Source organism: Oratosquilla oratoria, chromosome 8 (assembly GCF_046742065.1).
Source record: "Oratosquilla oratoria isolate Oo_2021 chromosome 8, ASM4674206v1, whole genome shotgun sequence".
NCBI classification, from domain to species: Eukaryota; Metazoa; Arthropoda; class Malacostraca; order Stomatopoda; family Squillidae; genus Oratosquilla; species Oratosquilla oratoria.
Genome location: NC_134784.1, coordinates 53,414,440 through 53,440,003, shown reverse-complemented (window position 1 = coordinate 53,440,003; position 25,564 = coordinate 53,414,440). Strand labels below are relative to the sequence as shown.

The window sequence follows — 25,564 nt, the reverse complement described above, 5'->3', positions numbered from 1 at the left end:
TGTAATGGCACCGACCCTTTTCTCTTTACACTTAGCTGCCATGCTATATGAAGTACCCCACAACAACCCAGGGGTTGAAATAAGATACAGATTAGATGGAGGGATTTTTAAACTGGGCAGACTCAAATCACGGCACAACACCAGCACCATCAATGTGACAGAACTACAGTATGTAGATGACAATGCTGCCGTAGCCCACACCCAAGCAGAACTCAAAGAATCAGTGGATAATTTCCATGCTGCCTACACATGTTTTGGCCTAACAGTTAACAAGGCCAAAACTAAGATATTGGCCCAACCAAGACCAGGGGAAAATCCACCAGTAACTAACATCGCCATGGATGGAACCGCCATTGAATGTGTCAAACACTTCCCATACCTGGGAAGCATCCTTTCCACCCAGAGCACCTCCTCCAAAGAGATTGAAAACAGGTTACAAGCTGGCCACACTGCATATGGGAGACTATCCACCAGGGTGTTCAAGAACAAAGACCTAACCACCCATACAAAGGTGATAGTATATAATGCTGTTATAGTATCTACCCTGTTATATGCATGTGAGACTTGGACCCTTTATAGTAGGGACCTCAAAAAAATGGAACAATTCCACCAGAAAAATACGGAGAGCAATAAAAAAAATCAAATGGAACGACTATATGTCCAATACAACAGTCCTTGAAAGAGCTAACGTCACCAGCATTGAGGCCGTGATCATGAAACACTGCCTAAGGTCTGGCCATGTGGTGCGTATGGAGGACACAAGACTACCAAAGAAAATACTCTTCAGTGAGTTAAATACAGGTGATTGCTGCCTTAGAGGCCACCCTATGCTCTGATTTAAAGACTAACTCAAAAAATCCCTCAAGGAAGCTAACATAGACCCAAACACCTTTGAAGCTTCAGCGAATGACAGGAATGAGTGGAGAAGCAAAATTAAAGTGGGCACAGACCTCTTTGAAGAGAATAGAAGAGCCAACCTGGTAGCTAAACAGCAGCAACAGGCAGAAAGAACAAATCAACCACAACCACCTCCCACGATTCAGTGTGATCAATGCCCTCAGTTGTTCAGGGGACTAATTGGTCTTATGAGCCATAAGAAGGCTCATTACCCTAAAAATAACTAACCTATTATGACCCCCTCCTGTATTCTACCTTCTATTGGGACTGAAAACTATGATATTCAGATACAAGTACATGCAGACGATGAATATTATGCTTATGTTACACTGGTACACAACACTATTGTACAATACAAGTATGTTACATTGATACACAACACACTATGGTACACTATCAATTATTCACAGAAAGCAGTTTTGCAATGGTTCCTTGCAAAGATTGTCTGTAGCCTTGGAGGGTTATCCATCATTAGCAAAGAACCTTCACACTTTTCACTCTGTTCATTCTTGAAATGTCTATCATACTTATCAAACATCTCATCTGAAATGCACTCTGTACATTCCTTTCAACATTTCTTATATTCCAGATCTCTGCTCCATACAATATCATGGGCAGCCACAATCACTCCTTCATATAATCTTCACTTTAAATTCATTCCCCAAATACCTACTTATACTTTTCATTCCACCTACACATTTACTCTCTTCATTTACTGTGTAGCTCCATCATCCACTGCTACAAGTAACCCCACATACACTCCACTTCCTTAGGTATTTCACCTGTCACATTTACATTTCACCTGCCAATCAACATAGGTTAATGGTTTGGCCTGGCCATCCTTCCTTATAAGGGAGGAAAATCTCATTGGTATGTATTTATACTGTCAACATTCCTTGTATATCTCACTCCTTTTACCTACAGTTTCCTGAATGCTTTTGAAATAAATTGTTTAAGAAATATAATAAGTGTTATAAGAATGAGTGAAATTAGGTGGTAAGACAGAACATGGGGTGGAAAATAGAGCCATCAGATTGTGCAGATCAAACTGCTGAAATTATGTGGGCATGTAGAAAAAATAATCAGTGAACAGTTATGTGCATTTGCAATGCCATAGGATATTAAGAGTGCATTTTTGTGTGTTGTTGTGTAGTGGTTGAATTTCTAACTTTTTGTATACTGGTTGTTGATGAATGTAGTGCATGTGCGATGGATCCATGTGTGGCATGTGTTGTATTTGTATGTGTGTGAGAAGTTTATAGGTTTTTTATATGTTGAACATGTGTATATGGTTGGGTTGGTTTCTCTTTCTATGGCTAGAAAGGGGAGTTGTGGGAGGGCAGGCATTGTGGTAGCTTCTTATGTGAAAAAACAGAAATAAAAGAAGGGGAGATAGTTGTTGTTGTTGTTGTTGTCGTTCCCTAGACTGTCTGTCCGAGCAGTCCCATCTCCCCAAGGAATGCTACAGCCGAAACTGGGAAAAATTTTCCCACAAATCCTTTATAGAGTGTATGTTGTGTTGTTTGCGTGCATGATTGTGTATAATGCAGTCTTCCATTATGTGTTGTATGGTGTGGGGTGAAGTGTTACATCCTGGGCAGCTGTTCACAATGCGGTCATCCAGCCTCTTCTGGTAGCTTAGAAGTGCTGGGTGGTGGCCTCAACGCAGTATGGCCAAGTGGACTCTGTCCTTTCGTGGGAGAGAGGATTCAGAAGGGTGGATATCAGGGGGTCTGGCATGCAGCAGTGTGTTGTCTTTCAGTGTGTTAATGGAGCGGTGAGTGATATGATTATGAATATGTTTCCGGAGGCTGGTATTTGGTGGTTGTGGAGGAAGAGAAGAGAGTATTTGCGCGTAATAAAGGTCTTTGGGTGTTGTTTTAATGTTTCTTGGTGTGTGTGGGTGTTCTGCTATGTAGTGTAGCGGGTGTGATGTGTTTGTGGTGGGTGTGGCAAGTGTTTGTGTGCCTCTCATGTCGAGGTGGTCCTTGACTTTGAGGACTTTTGTTGGTGTTGTATTTGTGCAGCCTGTAATTGTTTTTAGGGCTTTGTTTTGTATGATTTGAAGGGTGTTGTGGTGTGTCTCACTGAGATTAGGAGCCCATGCAGGACTTACATAATCCAACACTGAGCGTATGCATTGTTTGTATATTGTTATATTAGTTTCTTTGTTTTGTCCAAATGTCGTTCCAGTGATTGACTTAAGTGCGTTAAGTCTAGGCGTGCATTTGTTTTTTATGTTTGTGATGTGTTGTTTGAAAGACATGGATGTATCGTATGTTACACCAAGAATTTTCGGTGTGTTTGTGTGTGGTATTAGAGTGTTGTTAATGTAGAGATGAGGTATGTATTTGTGTTCTATTGTCCAGTTGGTGAGAAGTGTTGCTGTAGATTTGGTTGGAGCTATTTTGAGTCTGTTTGTGATGAACCATGTGTTGAGTATCTAGGTATGGCTGGATTATTTCCGCAGCTTTGTCTGTGTTACGATGTGTGCATGTGATTGTTATGTCGTCTGCGTAGGAAGAGATTTGTATTTCTGAGTTGTCTGGTGTGGGTAAGTCATGCATGTATAGATTAAATAGTGTGAGGGATAGAACTGAGCCCTGTGGTACTCCATTCTTAATGTTTCTGATGTGCGATGATTGGCCATTATATGACATGTAAGCATTCCTACCTGCCAGATAATTGGCCAGCCATCTTTTGGTGTTATTGTGCATGTCTGTGTTATATATTTTATTTGTTAGGTTGTGGCGGGGGATAGCATCAAAAGCTTTACTAATGTCTAATGTTATGAGAAGTGTTCTGTGGTGGGGCCTATCTGAATTGATGCCATCTAAAATTCTTTGTGTGAGGTTTATCAGAAGAGTGTTTGTGGAGTGTAGTGGCCTAAAACCGTGTTGTGAGTCAGCAAGGGGAATATGTGGTGTGACAAGTTTAAGTATTAGGCGTTCAATGACTTTAGAGGGGGTGCAGAGAAGTGTGATTGGGCGGTGCGATGTTGGGATTGTTGGGTCTTTGTTTGGTTTTGGAATGGTGATTATTTTACCATGCTTCCAGATGTCAGGTATAGTGTTGTGTGAATAGCTGTAGTTTGCAATGTTTGTGAGTGTGTGTATACCTTGTGGTCCAATGTGTTTTAGGTGGATGTTGCTTATGTTATCAGGGCCATAGGCAGATGAGTGCTTGAGAGTATGTATTATGAGTTTTGTCTGACTGTCTATGAAGGGTGTATAGTCTGAGTCTGTGGGGAAGTCTTTCTTACATCGAATGGTGCGTCGGTCGTCAGGGTGAGAAGTGAGATGGCTTGTCTGTGCAAAATGACGTATGAGTGCGTTTGCTTGTTGTCTGTTTGAGGGTAGATTATCTGTTGTTGTGATTATTGCTGCATGAGAGCGTGTAGTGTTACTGTTGGATAGTGTAATGCTGTTGAGTGTTTTGTACAATTTGCTGGTGTTTGTTTTGTGATCAAGTGCATTGATAAAGTTTTGCCAATTTTGTGTTTTTTGTTCGTGTATTTTATTAGCAATCACAGTGTTTAGTGTTTGTATTTGGTCTGCTATGTTTTGAGGGATAGGTGTGGGGGTATCGTGTTTAAGTGTGTCACGTTGTCTGATGAGGTCTTGGATTTCTGGTGTGAAGTTGGGGTTGTGTGATTTTCTGTTGCCTCTAGGGATGTATCTCGTGTCTGCGTTTTGTATGATTGTATTAAAAGTGTGCACAACAATGTTTATGTTTGTGATTGGTGTACTGTTAAGTGTTTCAAAATGTTGTTCTGTCTCCTTAGTAAAAGCTTCCCAGTTAGCTTTCTTGTAATTGGTGTATGTGTGTCTGTGGCCAACTGGGGTGCATCTTGTTTTGGTAGTGATGATGATTGGAAGGTGGTCAGAACCAAGGGTTCCGACCACTCTCCATGATGTTGTTGGGGTTAGGCAGGGGGAGCAGAAGGTGATATCAGGAGAGGAGGGAGTGTAGAGGGCTTGGTGTGGGATATGTGTATGATTATGTGTGTTGTTCATGATAGTCAATGTGTCAAACTGAGTCTGTATATCAAGCCCTCTGTCTGTGTCAGGGTTGTCGACATACCAGGCAGATGACTTGGCGTTGAAGTCACCACCCATGATCAGGTTGGGGATTGAGGCTAGTTGGCTGAATTGAGGCCTGAAGGTGTTTGGAACTGTGGGGGATGATTGTGGGGGAATGTACATGTTAACTATTGGGTGGTCCCAGCGTCTACGTCGTGGGACCACCCCCCAACCCCAAGAGTTGGGGGCCAAACAGCAGCAACCACCCCTGGCCATCAGGGGAGATAGTTGGTGGCGATTCTGGGTGCAATCTAGAGACCAGGTACTGGCTCATAAGGCAGTGCCCTTACATGCCTAAGTGCCACCCCGAGGCAAAGTTCTTGGCCTGTTTTAGCTATTGGCTTGTGAAATAATTAAACAGATTTTAAAAATTGTATTTAATGTCCCTATTGCAGAAAGGATAAGGGAAAAATATTTCATATTCTGTTGATTCTAACACAAAATTCGTATATTACGGTAAAATATTCAGGGCTCCTTTGACCTTTTTTTTTTATTATAATTATTTTGTCAGCCTTGTGGGCAACATGTCTAGACTAGAATTGCTGGCCCCTAAATATGCCGCCCCAGGGCATACGACAACCACACACACACACACACACGCACACACACACAAACACACACATGTAAGGGCCTTACCATCAGGTCTGCATCTCCCTGTGGAGATGGGGGTATTTGTATCCTCTTGTGTCTGGATGGTGGCGATTGCATCTGGAAGCTGGATTCTCTATTGGTTCTCTATCCGTCCCCTTCCTGATAGTAAAGTAGTCTATTGCAGGCAGGACTTGGTAACTGAAATTTGAGCAGTTATTATTCTTTGCTGTGCGTAATGACTTACCTGGTCTCTTGCAGTCGTGACATCAATGACAAGAGCAAACAGCGTGGAGATGTGGCGGAGGAAGTTGGTGCAGTCATGAGGGCGCTGTGGTGTGGCCAGTACCGCTCCATTGCCATGTGGGACCTGAAGGTGGGTTGATGATAGTTCAGTGACCTCAAATAATTACATACACATATTCTTTGTCTTGATTATTTATAGGAGAACACAAACAGAGGGGGTGCCTAATCCCCTTGTTCCACCCTCCTTAGTGGACATTTGGGACCAGTGACAGTCCTGTGAGATGGACAGCAAAGCTGCCCATTTTTGAAACCCATGAACCCCTCACCTCTGTCAAGAGGTGCAGCCCTGAGAGGCTGACACTCTATCTCTTAGAGTTTTTCACACATTGGGAGCTGACATCTGGTGATTGCTCCCACCCTCCCCCACCACTTTCAGCTGGTGATGTAACAATTCCACATGAATACAACACCGACAACAGTCTGAAGTTTCTTCCCAGAGAGATCTGTGGGTGACTGTTGCCATTCATTGTGGAGCTGTGGATTTTCCACATGGTCAAACTCAAACCATCATCCGTCATCCATGAGGAGCTAAGATGAGAGAGAGGAAGGGGTGGTGGATGGGAGTGGAATGGGTGGGAGTAGATACATGCCTTTGACTTGGCTACCTTACTTATAAGGGGGGTAAAAGCCATTGGAATATAGATAGAAACTCAGGCCAACAGTTAATTAATTGAGGCTGATTTATCTGATGTTTTGGTTGCAACATACATGCAATGGCTCTTTTCCTCTTACCAGGAAGGTAGCCAAAATCAAAAGGCATAATTTTACTCCCACCTATTTCATCCCCACCCATTTCACTCCTATTTATTTGGTTATAACACATATCTAAAACCCATTCATTGTTCTTTCCATCCACGAAGTGCTGAGATGGAAGGGACAACAAGTGAGTCTTGGACATGTGTGGGATGCCTGGTGTATGATGATTCGATGATGCATCACTATATTCGCATTATAAAACATAAAGTTACGGCTATATTACTCATTCTCTTTCACTCTGAATATTAATAACCACAGACAATATGATCAAGCCAGTTCACAGAATATAGGGGTCACTCAGATACAATACATACATACACACACACACACCAAAGCCCTTTTTTCCCCCTTACATGGGAGGTAGCCAAAAAATACAACTACAAAATAACTATAATCAAGACAGGAACACCAGCATCCCCATATACTCACTCGCACCTCATGATGCCTATGTAGGTGTCATCGTATGGATGGGGTTAACATCACCACCCCCTATATGAAAGAGACGAGGCCTCTTGAAATATGTATCCTTGGTCAGAATTTGCATGAATTATTGAAGAGCTTTTTGACATTTCAGAGTGTGGTTGGGCGATTCAACAAGAGCTTCAGAGGCTGTGATCAACATGATTCTCATGAATTTCTTATAACGTTAATGGACTGGCTATTAGAGGACTTAAATAGGGTAAGAACATTGTCTTAAAAAGAAAAATATATAGATAGAATTAAGTACAAGTGCCAAAAAAAAAAATCCTTAAACTATGTAGATAAGATGAAATAGATTTCTTTTTTTCATTACATGTGCATATATGATATGGAGATATTATGTATTGCAGATTACAGTTGAGCTTCCCCCTGAAAAAGAACAGAATAATGATAATGTTCCTGACTATATTGCTGCCAGTAACGCTTGGGATGAGAAGATAAAACGTTACGATTCAATTATCCATGAACTCTTTTTTGGGTTGTGGCGGTCTACAGTGGAGTGCAAAACTTGTGGAAATAAATCTGTTACCTTTCAGCAATTTTCCGTGCTGACACTATCCTTCTCCAGTAACAGCCGCTGTACCCTTAGGGTAAGTAGCAATTAGTGCATTCGCCTTCTTTGGATGCTGGCAGGCTGAGTGGGTTAGGGTGTTGCTACTTGTGGCGAAGGTCGAGGTGATGGTAGTTCGAACCCTGCCATTGGTGAGTTGAACTAAGGGTATGGTTCGTTAAATTCCATGCTACAATGTCCTTTGTAAGGGGCATCATCCTAGCCTCCTGATAGGGAGTTTGTGACATTAAACCAAATCATTAATCATCAATATAATAATAACTCCTTCTGTAGTGGTGTAATGCTGGTCTCACATTCACTTAGTTGTGGGTTCAAATCCTGCACTCCTCTCCAATTCCCAGCAGTGATGGTCACCTTCCCAAACAGTCCAAATGCATTTACATGCCTCCTGGCATAGGCTTCTCACCACCTTATAAGGGGAAGAAGCCTTTTGATATGAATAATCAATCTATTGGGTCTGGTCTCTCGGAGCAGAAGACTTGTGGCCTTCAAGTAACTGTCAACAGCCTATGGATGGATCCATAGGTCATTCATTGAAGATGTATTGTCTAGGGATTATTAAGAGTGGGGCATTGTAGTATGAGGTGTTCTGCATCCTTAGGTACAAGGAGAATGCCTGTTGAGTAGGGAAGAGAGAGAGCAAAAGGTAAGGTGTGAGTGAAGAGTGGTTGTGAATGGATCAGAAATTGATGCAGCACTGAAGGGATTTCTTCTTGTCTGTTCTATAATTTCTAATGTAAAAAAGTGTGGGGGAGGGGGAGGGGGAGGGCTACTACATAAAGGCATTATCACACTGGGTTGTTTTCCCTCCAACCTCCAAGTAATCAGTGGTACTGTCCACCTCGAGAGCTTTTTCTGCCATAAAATCACTCTGGTAAACTATTTTGTTTTCTCAACAATTTACATAGAACGTTATCTGATGTGCTGGAGGAAAATAATTTTCCTTCAGTATATGAGATTCCTGAAAGCTGTGGGCTGAAAATATGTTCCAACAGTTGGAGGAAAAATGGCCCATCGTGATAACACCTGTATGAAGTGGTGGAAGTAAATCAGCTTTGCCTGTTGGGGATGGGGTGAGGGGTGATGAAGTATGTGTGAGAAATAATTTGACACAGCCCAAAGGGATTTCTCCCCATTTTCTCCTTTTCTACATGAGGGGACAGAGAGGGGGGGTTGCCAATTTAATGAAGTGGCCTTGCTGTGGATGTACTGTATCTTGTGACAGTGCTTCTGACCCAGGGCAGTGGGTGAGGTGCAGGGATGACCCGTCATCCAGGAGGTGCCAAGATAAGAGGGAGGGAAGAAGGTGGAGGAGAGTGGAGTGTATTAGGGATGGAATGGGTGGGAGTGGTTTTTATGCCTTTGTTTTTTGGCTATCTCCCTTATAAGGGGAAAAAAAGCCTTTGGTATATGTATGTATGTATTACTATTCTTTTTTTAATAATTTTGCAATTCATTTCAACAGGATTTACTGAATCACTTCCACCAGTCAAACCATGTAGAGTACAAATGTTCCTGCTGCAAAACTCTACGCAACTCTGTCCAGACTTTAAATCTCTGGAAGCTTCCACCCGTCCTTATTATTCATCTAAATAGGTAAGAAACTTCAAACATCTGAAGGGCATCACTTCTTCAAATTGCTACGTAGTTAGGGATAGTATACTTAATTTCTTTAATGGGTGATATTGTTCTTGTAAACGGTCAAATGTAATTATGTGGTCATGCTGCCCATGACAAGAATTCCATGTAATGGCAAATTAGTTTGTGTTATTCCAATAGATTTTTTGGGGGGCTGGAAGGGAGATGTATAACTTCTATGTTATATCTACTGTATCAGGTTTGGTAGAGACGAATCTAGAAAATATCCCTATTCTTCTTTTCAGGTTTGAAAATGAAGTTCTAACAAGAAAGCGACAGAATTTTGTCGATTTTCCTATACAAAACCTAGACCTCACCAAAGATATTTTAGAACGCAGGTAAGCTCGTTTATTGTGAGATATGGACATCTTTGTGGCAATGTTTTTTTGTTGTTCCCAAATTATTCTCCTCTGTTTAGGTGGCTATCACCTGATGATTTTAGTTACCCAGAGGGGTGCTGCTGGAGTAGTACGGGTTTAGCATTTTGCATTAATGCAGTGAAAATGATAAGGTGTGATCTTCATGTGGTTTAAGTGAGGTGGAGTGAGAGGAATACCTGTGATGAAAGGGTGAAAATGCTGAGGGTTGAGCTACTTTACATTATGTATAATGGCTGATCAGATGGGGGTGGGGAAGAAAAAACAAACAAACAAACAATGTGATAAGTGTTTTTATATGTGTTGTTTTACCTTTTGCAGCCCAAGCCATTCGAACTACTACTTATATGGAGTGTGTAACCACTATGGCACCATGGATGGTGGACATTACACCGCCTTCTGCCGTTCGTCCATTAACAATCACTGGTACAAATTTGATGACCACGAAGTCTACGACATTACACCGGAAGCAGTCAAAACCCCAGCAGCATACATCCTCTTCTACGTTGCATCGAATATAAATGTAAAACTTGGTGAAGTTGTCATGTCCTGAAGTCAAAGTGGGAAGGCCATAGGAAGGCATTTCCTCTCTGTGTTCAGGCATACATGGCTATGACATAATAGAATCGTGATTTGATAGTTTCTTATTATTTTGATAAAGGTACATGACTGTTATATGATAAAGTATGTTGTTGACACATGCTTTGGACTTGATTTTGGCAAAGGTTATATATATATATATCCTCTTTTATCATATCTTTTTTTTGTTAGATTTCTCAGTAATTATGTACAGTATATTTCGTTCATTTGTATTTTTGTATTACAAACATCAATTTCATAATTGTAATATATGAACATTCCGAGCTCTGAATTTTGTGAAAGTGATTTTACTTCTCGAGAACCCTGATAAAAAAGCGAGCCTCAACGAAGAGTATCAGTTCAAAATTGATTCCTTCAAGATGTGATGATGATGATATGGCTTAATTTCACAAACTCCCCTTATTGGGAGGCTAGGATGGTGCCCCTTATAGAGGATTTTGTAGCATGGAATGTAATGAACCATGCCCTTGGTTCAACTTCGCCAGTGGCAGGGTTTGAACAGCCATCCCCTCGACCTTTGCCACAACCCTAACCCTCTTGGCCAGTGAGCTTCGTCTTCAAGATGTGAGCAAGTGATCATTTGTATTGTTTGAGGCAATACAGCACTAGGTTCCAGATAGCTGACTTTTGAAGGTCATTAGTATTAAAATTTCATGAGCATGCAAGGAATGTACCCACAGTGGCAAACTTGCCCCCTCTTTATTTATTTATTTTTATCGGGTTAGAGAAAATAATGAAAGGTATTTTACTTTTTCCTGTTTCTCTTTCTGCCTATATCTTTCTTTTATTGTATATATATATATATATTTTTCACATTTTTCCCCTAAAGCTGTCACACATACTTGATCTTTTTTTTTTTTCTTGCTCTCTCTCTCTCTCTCTTTCTCTCTCTCTCCTTCTATCCCCACTCCCTCCCTCTCTCTTGCTCTCACTTTCCTTTCTGTGGTAGACCCATCTCTTTTTATTGTTGCTATTAAGTCAGTGTTATTTATTTGAGAAGTATCATCTAGTTTGTCAATTGATTTGTTATTGTAGCTAAGTCCTTAGGGGTCAAGCATCAGGCAACAGGAGGCCTGTGGCCCATTCTGCAGCTCCTGTAGGGTCGCTCCCACAACCCACTTTTAAGTCTCGGTTTCAGATTAAGAAATTCTTTTATAAAGAACATCAAGTTTTGTATAAAGTAAATGTGGGCACAGTCTTGGTGCATTCTGATTTCTCTCTTTTCGTTTCCTTTCCAAATGCTTTAAACTTAAAGAAGTTGCTGGTAAATGGTTCTTATTATTATGAATTTTGTTTGGGTTTGGGATCAAGTAGAGAGAACTGAGAAGAAGTGCATGGAGAGGTAACTGAATTGGGGATGGCATAATTTATGCACGGAGAACTTGTAAAATTTTATCATTCCTAGAAGGGACATCATAAGGTGCCAAAACCTAACAGTGTCAATGACCATAATTAACATGTTCGTAAATTGGCTGGGACCTGGACTGTCTAAATGTAGATAAATTGCAGTGTTTCACTTAAATGGTGATTAATTGATTAATTGATCAAGACATTTTTATTAATTTCTTCAGTGTGGTGATATACTTTGTAGATTTTATTATGTACAATGACCTTTGCTACAACTGAAAGGAAGACCCAAGTCATGGAGCGAGTCTTATCGAAAAGAAGACTCAGTTTGCAAATTAAGGTTATCTGGTATTTGTGAAAATGTAATTTATAAAGTATGTTATCATTTTGATGGATTAATATTTACTTTCTACTTAAAGGTGTGTGAGATACAACAAACTGAGGCTAATAGATTTGTGTAGTGTGAAGAAAGGAGGTACCTATTTTCATCCAATTTGAGGAACTTTTTGCAGAAGGTGCAAAAGGAAATATTTTCATTTGAGGGAAATTATGAACGTTGTTGACGGTAGTGTGAAAAGTGCTAGTACTTCAATTTGCAGACTAGCAAGTAGTTATTGAATTGGTACCTGTGATATGTATCGTATTTCAGAGTCAGCGAGAAGATTGAATGTTCACATTGTAATATTTATATATAAACTTGATATATATATATATGAATATATACATACAAATATATATTTTTTAAGCTCGTCTTGTGTTACAAGACCTGGCAGTAGATTATTTAGCACGGCTTTTCATTAGCTTTGCCTTGTATAATGGCATGACTTGCCAAGTCTCAGTCGTTTTGAGGCTGTTTATATTATTTCTCAGTAAATTCAGCTAAAAGGATAGAATAGTTCATGAAGGGAATGGATGAGGGAAATAGGTTGAAATGTATAAACAGATACTAAAGGAATGAAAATGGATTAGGGAGTTTCGTTCAGTAACTCGTATAGAACAGATAAGTTTATGCTTCCATGTGACCTTGCCGAGAAAGGTTTTAATTTCGAGGTGGAATCGGAAGGATGCTTTACGATGATGGTACATAGGCACTGCAGAAGCATTAGCTTCAAGATTAAGGATTTAGTCATGCAATGGTGCTCTCTTGTCCAACTATTGTTGTGTCTCGTAGATGGAGAGCAGTCAATTTAGTGATGCAAGTAACTATATTTTGAGCAATAGCACTTTATTCTCTCCCCCCTACTCCTCCTCCTCCTCCTCCTTCCCCTTCACCTCCACCAATTCCTTCTTGTATTTCTTTGCCTCCTGCTGGATCTAGTATTTAATCCAAAAAAAGGTGTCCACTGCCCAGGAAAGATCATCTTAATACTTTATTGGATGATGGCAATAATAATATCCATTACCACCACCAAGCAGTTGTCTTTTGCTAAAGGGGTGCCTATGGACGAGTGAAAAGTCAAGCCACATGTTAGCAATTGATTCAGTTTAATGTCAAGAACTCCTCCCTACCAGGGGGCTAGGACTGAAGACTTTTAGCATGGAATCTAATGAACCATGCCCTTGGTCCAACTCACTGCAGCAGGTTTCAAAACCATTGTCACCTCAACCTCCATTGCAAGTAGTGTTGCTCTAAACCGCTCAGCCAGTGAGACATATTAGCAAAGGGACAGATATTTAAGACTAATTTTTTGTCTGAATTATTTATTTATATTTTTTACAAGGACTATGAATATCAAGTACTGTACTGGCGAATTATGCTAGTACAAATCCAAAATGCCGTCAACTTTTATATCCTCTGTTTTGCTACTGTTGTGCCACCACTATCGCTGGTGTACAATTTCCAATTGCCTTTTCTCATAATTCAACATCTTGAAATATGGTGATGTACCCTTGACGAAACAGAAGTGTTTGGTATGATCTAAGAAAGATTAAGAAAGGGAATTGCCATAGTAAAGGAGTTGACTAAGATACTCTTAACCCCAGTGGTGGTGTTTAACCCCTCCCCCTGCCCCCAACAAAAAATAAACATGAATAGAAATAAATAAATTTACAGATGAATAGGTAGAAAATACATATAAATAAATCATGAGCTTTGGTCGAAATGAAATCTGTAAAGGGGCGGAATTGTCATATCACTAAAAACATGCAACATTCACAGAATGCTGTAGAACATACACTTGAGAGCATTAACAACTGTCTATTAATAATCCATCAAAACGTCCAGATTTTCAGTGTAAATATTATATGTAGCTTCTAATACTATACCATTGTATTATATATTATTTTTCAATTGTGTATTTCATGTTTACTTGTTTTTAACGCAGATGCTTTATTGACATGTTTGATTTATTTTTGTTACCCCACAAACCTTATGCACATCAGCTAGAGGGTTTTCTATTGCCAGTGCACAAGAGGCACCCAGTGCACCATGGTAGTGCTATGTAGTCATATTAGCACATCACCTGTAATGGATAGGGCTGCAAGATGATTGTAACTATTAAACATTGATTAAATGGCATTTGAATTTTGAGTGAGATATTCAGCATGTAAAACTTTGATGTGAGTAATTTATATACTTTTTTTCTATTCAGTTCTTCTTCTACATGCCAAATTCTTTGGATCAGGCAGATTACTGAAACTGTGGTCAAATTAATGGATAAAATGTTTAATTGTTATATGCATTATATAGCAGACTGTTGATGAAAGAAGATTGAAACTGTTATTACAAACCTGGAGGGCTCAAGATTATATTGTATATTATACAAGTTACCAACCAACTGCTTCTAGGAGAAATGGCAAATAGCTCTTACAAGCACTTGATGTGGGGTCCCCAAGTTTTTTAATGACAAAGGAATATATCTTGTTTGGGTATGTTGACAACAAGATTTACAAAGTTGTTTTGAGCTTCAAAAATAAATCTAACCACCATTTGGCACTTGCATTCATCTCTCATGTTTATTCTAGCTGCCATAAGGTAATCTTATTCAGTTGAGGGGAAGCAATGCAGGTGTTAAGAGTTATGTGTATTAACCCTTTTGTGTCTACATGTCTCCTTTTTATTTTTATTTTGTTTTTTATTTGAAGGGGTGAATGTGCTGACAGCACTTAATGGGGCAGAAACATAGAACATAAGAGAGAAAGAGTTTAAATGTGTTTGAGATGAAATGCCTGAGAAGTATGGTAGGGGTTACTAGGCTGGATAGAGTGAGAAACAAGGTATGGAGGAGAGCAGGGGTCGAAATGGAGTTGGGAAATAGGGTTGATGAATGAGTATTGGGATGGTTTGGACACATGGAAAGAATAAGTGAGGAAAGATTATTAAAAGAAATGTGGAAGGTAGAGGTGGATAGATTGAACATGAGGGGGTGATCAAGGATGGGATGGATGGGGTAAAAGGGGCATTGGGAAAGGGGGGAATGTCAGTTGAGGAAGGGAGAAGACATTAGATAGGGATGAATGGAGAATGGTTGTATATGGATGATGTGATGCATGGGAGGGTGGGTGGGGGGTTGAGGGGGTTAGGGAGTATGTGTGAATGATATTTTGATGCAGCCTAAAGGGATTTCTACATCTCTTCTCTTTTTCTGTATAAGGGGATGGAGAGGGGGGTTGCTGATTAAATGAAGCGGCCTTGGTTGGATGTGCTGTGTCTTGCTGCATTGCTTGTGAACCAGGGTAGTGTGCAAGATGACCTGGAGCCAAGAAAATTGGGAGGGAAGGAGGGAGGGATGGTAAATGAGAGTGGAGTATGTGGGGATGGAATGGGTGGGAGTGGATTTTATGCATTTGGTTTTTGGCTACCTCCCTTGTAAGGGGGGAAATAGCCATTGGTATACAGTGGCCGCGAAAAGTTTGGGCGCAAAATTATAGGCGCCCCGACTTTCCCCAAAACTCAAAACATGCGAAAAATACAACTTTCCACCCAAACTTTTTGCTATTTTTCAATGCTAGCGTTTGTACCCGTATTTAGCCGAGACAATACACACTATTTGGCAACTCTGTTTAGGCGCACTCGATGTCACATGGAGTCAGTTTCTAAACATCTCTCACGGAGAGTAGTCTTTTTTTTGCGGTGGTCTCTGTTTTTGTGCCTTGATATCTCCGTAATGGGAAGTGGTAAAGAGCTGGAAAGAGACACAGTTGTTACAATCATAACCCTCTATAAGGAGGGTTATAAGTGTAAAGATATTGCTACTCGTGTGGGAATTGGAGTGCGTCAAGTGCAAAAGTGGACCAAGAAATTTCGAGACGAAGGAAGTGACATCATTCGTACTCCAAAGCATCGCTCTGGTCGGCCAAGGAAGATATCAAATCGTACTTCTACGGTTCTAACTGCCTCCTAATAACTGTAGGAGGCAGTTAGAACCGTAGAAGTACGATTTGATATCTTCCTTGGCCGACCAGAGCGATGCTTTGGAGTACGAATGATGTCACTTCCTTCGTCTCGAAATTTCTTGGTCCACTTTTGCACTTGACGCACTCCAATTCCCACACGAGTAGCAATATCTTTACACTTATAACCCTCCTTATAGAGGGTTATGATTGTAACAACTGTGTCTCTTTCCAGCTCTTTACCACTTCCCATTACGGAGATATCAAGGCACAAAAACAGAGACCACCGCAAAAAAAAGACTACTCTCCGTGAGAGATGTTTAGAAACTGACTCCATGTGACATCGAGTGCACCTAAACAGAGTTGCCAAATAGTGTGTATTGTCTCGGCTAAATACGGGTACAAACGCTAGCATTGAAAAATAGCGAAAAGTTTGGGTGGAAAGTTGTATTTTTCGCATGTTTTGAGTTTAGGGGAAAGTTGGGGCGCCTATAATTTTGCGCCCAAACTTTTCGCGGCTACTGTATGTATGTATGTATGTATGTAAATCTATTTCTGCTACTATGGAGTCTATGTTTGGTATGTTTATTGTGGCTGTTACTAGGTGGTTTTATTCAACTGAGGGAAATTGATGTAGATGACAAAGGGTTAATCAGTAGCGCTTTAATGATTATTTTCATCAAGTTTCTTAAGTTTTCTTCAGGACTATCCGATAACCTGGTTGTATTTACACAGTTTCAGGATCATATGTCCAAAACCTTATCACTTTCAACTGAGAGAGTCTAGCTATATATGCACTAAATTCAAAAGCTGTATACTATATATATATTTTTTTTGTTTTTTGTTTTTGTAGCTACAAGTTTTAAGTCAAAATATCTTCAACCTCATTTTATCGTAGAAATGTGCTTATGCAGAGGAAAGTCGGGTTAATTCTTGTTCATTTTTCATGTAAATTTCTGTAGATACTTTTTACTGTAGAAACATGCTTACGCAGAGGTGTCCCATCAGGAAATCAAATTTAGATGTTATATAATGAGTTATTCATTGTCACGTAACTGGTAACTTGCTGCACGCATTCTTTTACTTGGTGCAGTTAATTCAACAGATATTAGGTCAGTAAGCCAGTAGCAAGGACTTAAAGGTGTGGCTTCAGGCCTAAAATGGCTTTGCTTGTTTTGATTGGCTTCCTTCCTGGGATTGGTAATGTTACATCCCTGGATCAACAGCCTGAAAGAGAAACTATTTTAATGAAAAAAAGGAAAAAAAGTAAATGAGGTAAAGTACCTTGTATTGTTGGAAAGTTTTGAAATTCATGCGTAAAGAATATTCCCACACTCCAGTTTGTATTGAGAGAGAATAATCACTGTTGTTACTATATTATTATTACTATTATCATTATTATTATTACTATCACTATTATGGTTATTATTATTACTAGCCAACCTGCCTATGGAAAACGTGACCAGATGAGTGTCGTATGTCTGGCAAGTTGTTATGGTTAACATTATGGTGAAATGTTTTTTTAATATATTGAACCTATTAAACATTTTTGATAATGCAGTGTTCCGAAATTATCACTTTCTAGGTTTGGTATCGTGAATGTGTATGCATTGTGAAACTGTTTTTACTAAAAAAAATTCAATAAGCTCAGTTGGCTTTTAATGTATATTATTACCATTGTTGATATGATGATAAGAATTGGATACTGTGGTCACTTATTTGCCAACTGAAGTAATGAAAACCTTTTCTGTTGAACTGTTCTGCATTCTGTATGAAAACAAGCAGGCAGAATAAATCTTTTCCTCTCTCTCAGATTATATGTACACCCTGATAGGGCAACACTGATTGTAAAAATTATCCAATCTAGCAGCAGTATGGGTGAATAATACAATAAATTTCACAAGCGGTGCACATGTAGTGCATAATTATTTGACACATGGAGTGTCATTGATGAGCAAGGTATCTTGTTGATGTAGTCCAATTGGGTGGTACATCATTCCTCCAGTGGTGGATCTTGTACCCTTTCACCAAGCAATATGGGTAGTCTTTATATTTCAAATGAAGACATAACTTCAAAGTGGTGTTTTGTTCCTACCCTTAATGATTTCTGCACTAACTGAAGTGATACTGCCTCATTATTGTAATTTTGATCCTAATTGTTATACTCTGAATATACATACATATACCAAGGGCCCTTTCCCCCTTACAAGGGAAGTAGCCAAAGTCGAAAGGCATAATTCCACCCCATTTACCACCCCTCTCTCCCTCTCGGCTCCTCCTGATCATCCTGGGTCAGAAGCAATGCAGCAAGACACAGCACATCCACAGGAAGGCCACTTCATTTAATTGGCGACCCCTCCCTCTGCATCCCCGTGTGCAGTAACATTGAATTGTGAAGTTAACTGTAACATTATCTATGAAAAAACCTAATAAATGCAAGTAGAAGCATAGACTTTGGATGGCAATAGGAGGCTTTCATTATTGTCTTCAAACAATTCATAATAGTCATGTGCAACTATGCTTCCACCATTTGAATCCCAATCACTGATCTCTAGATTTCTATAGAGATTGGTGTTCCAACAGTCGGTGAGACTTCGACACTACAAACTATAAAAAAAGAACAATAAATGATATACCACAACCACCCTGATATCATAATTGTTGTCATTTGTTATTGTTATTATTTAAGAGAGGGTACAGTGCCGGAGGACTGGAGGAGTGCCTGTATAGTTCCAGTTTACAAGGGAAAAGGGCACAAGTGTGAGTGTATTAGTTTCAGAGGGATCAGCTTGTTAACCCCTTCCATACGGTGCCGCATACGTAGGCGGCATGAGGAGCAAGTGGATACGCGAGGCTGCCATATCGGCGTCTTGATTATATTTATTGTAGTTGCCCCTGCGTAATGACATACTCTCTAAACCAGTGGTTCCCAAACTTTTTTCTGTCATTTCCCCCTGCACCCAGGTCAACTATCCAGATTTCCCCCTTCATGTGTAGCAGGGAAAGAGTAGTTAAAATACACTGACTATTTACTAACTTATTTTTCAAATTACAAATATACTGATAAACAGGCATTCTCTCTCTCTCTCAGACATGAGAAAATCCATCAGAGATTTTTTTTAGTTAGTAGGTAGTGTAATTATTTCCCCCTGGTAGCTTCAAATTTCCCCCCAGGTGGAAATTTCCCCCAGCTTGGGAACCACTGCTCTAAACTGTCTTCAGCACATTTTCTATGGTTATCAACTTATCAATATTCACGGGTGAAAGAGAGAACGATCGATATAAGCGGTGACTATATTTTATGATGCGAGTATTATTACGACACATCATACGTCCAGCAGGTAACGCTGCCCGTGAAATTTTTGTCCGTACTGCAGAGGTCACCTCAACCAACAAAGTTAGGAAAGGAGTTGGAGATTTAGTTATAGAGATATCTTTATAATATTTTCATGTTTGAGTATTTTTTTAGAACAAGACAAAGTTTATGTAAATTTTGTCCTAGTAGTAGATGAACAAAAGGATGGCCCTAAGGTGGGTAACCAAGCAAGATTGCATTTTAGCTACATTGGTTTTAAGTAATATAGTGTTTGATGCAATAATTTAAAGTACAATTACTAATGAATGGGGAAGATTGGAATGGTAGGTTCTAAGGAGAAGGCAGAAGGAAGGAAAGATACTTGCTCTAAGATTTGACTAGTGGAGAATTTGATAAATGGTTTGGTTACAAGTTTGGACTTGAAATATGTATTAGAAAGTTGATTTATGAAAATACAGCATTCAGCAAATGTTATAGATCTGTACTCTGTGCAAGTTAAATAACCTAAGATGGTAGATGATCTGCAGGAGGCAGTGAATAGTTGAATTTGCCCCCATATTAAATTGACTGAGCTTTCTAGTACGAGTACTGATGAGAATCACAATACAGAGGTATTGAAAGACATTCCCATTATTGATACAAGGATTTCACAGATTGGCAACCTTGTGGTTGATTTTCCAAATGAGAAGTATACTGGTAGTGACATGCTTATATGCTTATGCATGCCTAAACATGTGTAGTGAAGTAATAAGATCAAATTGATAACTGATTAAACTGTAATAAGATACTGGTTCTATTCTAGTAGCACACTAATAATTTTTTTTCATTAGTATCTTTTTTTATTTATTTATTTTTTTGAAAGATTATTTTTTTCTATGGAATTTCTTTTCAATATAATATTACCAATTATATATAATAATGATGCCATTTTATTCTAAAAATAGGTTAGGTTAAATATCTGCACTTGTGTGTTTCTGAAATTTTACAGCACATCCCTAGCAGAGCCACTTTTTTACATGGCAACCCCTCCCCTCCCTCCCTGTCCCCTCATGCAGAAAATAGAGAAAACAGGGAGAAATCCCTTTAGGTTGCATAAAAAAAATCATTCATACACAACCATCCTCCACTCACCCATATACCTGCCTCCATCCTCCCTTGCTCAACAGCCATTCCTATCTTGCTCAAAGACCCTTTCATCCCATCCATTGATCTCATCCTTGGATGGGGTGAAAGGGTCATGAATGAAAAGATGATGAAATTAAAGATGATGTGATTTTAGGTATTTGTGGTAGCAACAAAATAGATAATTTTCGACACACATAAATACATCAAGTGTATTTGAAGAGAGAAGTGTCACTTAATAAATGCCAAATATTGTTAGGGTTTTCTAACAATTTTAAAATCTAAAGTAGAGTCTAATTTATAAGTACTGTTAACAACAGAATTCCTGTAGACATGACCACAACCAATGCATTCATCAATCAATCAATCTGTTACTCCAGGTCTCTTGCAGGAGACACACAGCTTACTTTAAACTATGTGTTCTTTTCATTATCTGCATTTCATGTATATTGATTCATTGCCAAATAAACTTGATTAATTATTACTATCATCATCAATTATCATCATCATCAATTATCATTATCATCAATTATCATTATCATCAATTATCATTATCATTAATTATCATTATCGTTATCATTATCATCGTTATCTTTATCATCGTTATCTTTATCATCGTTATCTTTATCATCGTTATCTTTATCATCGTTATCTTTATCATCTTTATCATCGTTATCTTTATCATCTTTATCATCGCTATCTTTATCATCGTTATCTTTATCATCGTTATCTTTATCATCGTTATCATTATCATCGTTATCATCATCATCGTTATCATCATCATCGTTATCATCATCATCGTCATCATCATCATCATCGTCATCATCATCATTATTATTATTATTATTGTTATTATTATGTGTTAGTACTGTTTTAATACTAGAAGGTGTCCTAAATGCCATATTATTTCCGCAGAGGTCTACCATATGCCCTGTCATTTTTTCTATTCTAATTGAATTTACCTCATCAATTACACAACTTCTTGTTGACTGAAGATCTTCCATAAAGGTATGCTTTTTCTGACAAAGTATTTTTTGGTTGCATAATGTGTGTATGCTCCCCTTTTTCACTATATATGGTCACTTAATGATGGTGGAAAGATGAGTAGCTGAAGTAATTTTGTTATAAAATAGTGCTCTTATTATTTATGTGGCAATATCTTCTGAACAAAAAAAAAAGTTTATATGAAAAATATCTTTAAAAAGCAAAAATTAAAAAGTGAAAATACATGCGAGTTTTTCATCTTTTACTTAGATTATGTTAGGTTGGGTTTGAGTAGGGTAATTTATTTCTTACCCAAAAATGAGAGGAATCAGTATTTTGATTTCATTCATGCAATTCTGGTGATATTTCACTCATTCTTCCTGCCAACCCTGGGGGTTGGGGTGCAGGGCTACACTGTGAGGACATAATGCGGAACTATAGGCACACAGTGAATGCTTTTAAGTCTAATGTGTTTTCCTGGGGGTACCCCTGGTCCTATAGTATTTCATGTGATTCCAGTGATGCTGATATTCATTAAGATTGCAAACCATTTATCTGGACACTCCTCTCCCCGTAACCTGACCATGTTTGTTCTTTGAGTCTACCCCAGCCTCTGTGGAGGTGAGGGGAATCATGAGGGAGAGTCTTATATTTATTTAATTGTAGTATACAGGAAAGGAGCAATGCTCATTAGGTCCCATCTCCTATTCCCTAATTTTCTAACATCCCTAATCTCATCTTTAATCAGATCTCTTCTATCTTCTTTAATGACCTGAACACTGTAATTATGTCATCTCTTTCTCTTCGATCTTTCAAAGTTGGTAGGCCCAGTACTTTTAGTCATTCCTGATGGCTTATCTACCAGACTGAGGACCAGTTTGGAGAGGGGGGGGGGTGAGCCATGCAAGTTAAGAATTGAATAAATAGGCATAATTCCACTCCCGCCCATTCCATCCCCACATACTCCATTCCCATCCACCCCCCTCCTTCCCTCCCTCTTTTCTTGTATCCTACTGGATAATGGGTCATCCCTTCATCTCACCCACTGCCCTGGGATTGCATGTAACAAAAAGTCTTTGGGGAATCTCACCCATGAATTTCTTTCCCCGTAACAAGAATGTCTGTGAATTCCAAAGACAGTAGTGAAGGATGCAGCATTTGTACAAAGAAACTAGTATTTCACTGTAATATACCTTGACAAAGGTCTTCGAGAACCTACCTGTCGGGCAAGTTTGGACCAAATCGGTCACCTTCAAATTTTTTGGATTTTGGGTCATTTTCGTCACTTGCTCCGATTTACCCGCCATCTCACCCACAGGTCGAGGGCGGCTAGGGCTGCCGTGGAGTCCAATTTGACACCACTCAGGCCAACGGTATGGGTGCCAGAGGCCAAAAGGTGATTACTGGGTGAAAAGGCCTAAATTTGGAGGGGTGCCACTGCCACACCCTTGGACTCAGGCTGCTCATGTTTACCTTACTGTGCACTTTGACCGACTCTCTCCCTGTGGGGCAAGTTTGGACCAAATCGGTCACCTTCGAATTTTCGGCTAAATTCATGGGGATCCTTTGAGATTTTTTGGATTTTGGGTCATTGTGGTCACTTGCTCCGATTTACCCGCCATCTCACCCACAGGTCGAGGGCGGCTAGGGCTGCCGTGGAGTCCAATTTGACACCACTCAGGCCAACGGTATGGGTGCCAGAGGCCAAAAGGTGATTACTGGGTGAAAAGGCCCAAATTTGGAGGGGTGCCACTGCCACGCCCTTGGACTCAGGCTGCTCATGTTTACCTTGCTGTGCACTTTGACCGACTCTCTCCCTGTGGGGCAAGTTTGGACCAAATCGGTGACCTTCGAATTTTCGGCTAAATTGATGGGGTTAATCCTTTGAGATTTTTTGGATTTTGGGTCATTTTGGTCACTTGCTCCGATTTACCCGCCATCTCACCCACAGGTCGAGGGCGGCTAGGGCTGCCGTGGAGTCCAATTTGACACCACTCAGGCCAACGGTATGGGTGCCAGAGGCCAAAAGGTGATTACTGGGTGAAAAGGCCCAAATTTGGAGGGGTGCCACTCCCACGCCCTTGGACTCAGGCTGCTCATGCTTACCTTGCTGTGCACTTTGACCGACTCTCTCCCTGTGGGGCAAGTTTGGACCAAATCGGTGACCTTCAAATTTTCGGCTAAATGGGACCTTTCGCAGTCAGGCTCGTAGTTTCCTATTAGCGCTAGAATTTTCAATTGTCTCAGATTTCATTAGGCAAAGGGGTGACTTAGCTAATTTGGAAACCGATATTAAAAAAAAATACGACATAAATTGCTATATAAGTCTATTTAGAATTAAAAACATGACTCTTAATGTTATAGATTTACTTACTGGTGTGTGATAAGGCTTTGTTAATTTAATTATAAGATAAAACCAAAAATAGGTAATTATTTTTACTGAAGTAAGTATAAGCAGTAAAAATTAGAGGATGTTGATTTCGGTTTTGCATTTTATCTGAGTGTTGAAAAATAATGGATATCACTGTCACGTCCTGTATATGAAGATAATCAGTGAGATAAAAATATAACAACAGTGGTGGCAGACGTACGAGTATTTGATGCGCGATGTATTGAAGCGATGAGTTGAAAAACGTGACTTTCAATTCGTCGCAGCATCATGAAAGCAGTCATGGGGCGTACCGATTTCTAATCGCTGCGCAGTGTGTCAATAACAGTCGAAAGGAGAGGGTACACGCGCTCTGCTTCGCTCTTCTAGTTTCATACAATGGCACAAGCAACTTCCGCAAAGCCTTTTTCTTCTAGTCTCATACAATGGCACAAGCAACTTCCGCAAAGCCTTTCGAGTGGACCAAGACTATTGTATTACATTACATTAAGCTACTACAGCAGTACCCAGCCATTTGGAATATAAGATGAGAAATATAAAAAGTACAAACATCGAAAGCTGACTTATTTTCTTTAACAAAATGTAATGTGCGGAATGAAGACATTACCAAAAAACTTCATACACTGAAAACACAGTTTCACAGGGAAATGACTGCCATCAATGCATCAAAGAAGTCTGGTGTTGGTACGAAAAATATATACACTCCAAAGCTGTGGTGGTTTAATGATTAAATGAGTAGAGCGTCGGTAGACACCCTCATCCCGTGAAGGCCAAATGATGACCGAGATCTGGTTGCTCGCGCAAGGTATTAGCAGTAATGCAGCCCCTCTGGACACTTGTGTTAAGTTACACTACTACTGCATCAAGTCGCTGATGCGTCATGGTACGTGTGGACGGGGCTTTAGTAATCGTACCGGAAAAATTAGGTCTTCGATGCAAAATCATATTTTCTATACATTACATAGATTTGCCTATTGCTTGGTGCATTCAATTGAAAGTATATATCAGTATAAGTCCATTGAAATCGGTAGAAAATGACAAATTGCTCGGCTTGATACAATTATAGGCTGTTTTACGAATATCATCTCTAATTATAAATAGAGGCTCAAACAATGCTATATGCCGTTTGCAATCATGAAATTAATTTACTTAAATGTCAGACACAATAATGTACAACGATACACCTCTGTAAGTTTATAATACTTGCCCAAAAAAATATTTATTTTCCGGCAAGAATTACAAAATCTGGCGGTGTCTGGTATCAAAACGCTCACTGCGGAAGGTCCCACTGATGGGGTTAATCCTTTGAGATTTTTTGGATTGTGGGTCATTTTGGTCACTTGCTCCGATTTACCAGCCATCTCACCCACAGGTCGAGGGCGGCTACGGCTGCCGTGGAGTCCAATTTGACACCACTCAGGCCAACGGTATGGGTGCCAGAGGCCAAAAGTTGATTACTGGGTGAAAAGGCCTAAATTTGGTGGGGTGCCACTGCCACACCCTTGGACTCAGTCTGCTCATGTTTACCTTACTATGCACTTTGAACGACTCTCTCCCTGTGGGGCAAGTTTGGACCAAATTGGTGACCTTCGAATTTTCGGCTAAATTGTTTGAGATTTTTTGGATTTTGGGTCATTTTGGTCACTTGCTCCGATTTACCCGCCATCTCACCCACAGGTCGAGGCGGCTAGGGCTCCCGTGGAGTCCAACTTGACACCACTCAGGCCAACGGTATGGGTGCCAGAGGCCAAAAGGTGATTACTGGATGAAAAGGCCCAA

The 25,564-nt window shown here is 39.8% G+C and overlaps 1 protein-coding gene across 3 annotated transcripts in view; it reads left to right on the top strand.

The window, feature by feature from the left end:
* The window catches only part of Usp8 (Ubiquitin specific protease 8), a 52,566-nt gene extending 34,515 nt beyond the window's left edge, over positions 1-18,051 (top strand). For all 3 annotated transcript variants that reach the window (XM_076189221.1, XM_076189218.1, XM_076189219.1), the window contains 6 exons: positions 5,829-5,943; positions 7,204-7,308; positions 7,460-7,699; positions 9,146-9,276; positions 9,564-9,656; positions 10,017-18,051. In XM_076189221.1, the coding sequence (XP_076045336.1) occupies positions 5,829-5,943; positions 7,204-7,308; positions 7,460-7,699; positions 9,146-9,276; positions 9,564-9,656; positions 10,017-10,248 (916 nt within the window). In that variant the 3' untranslated portion in view covers positions 10,249-18,051. The remainder of the gene's footprint in view (positions 1-5,828; positions 5,944-7,203; positions 7,309-7,459; positions 7,700-9,145; positions 9,277-9,563; positions 9,657-10,016) is intronic.
* Positions 18,052-25,564: the final 7,513 nt, after the last annotated feature.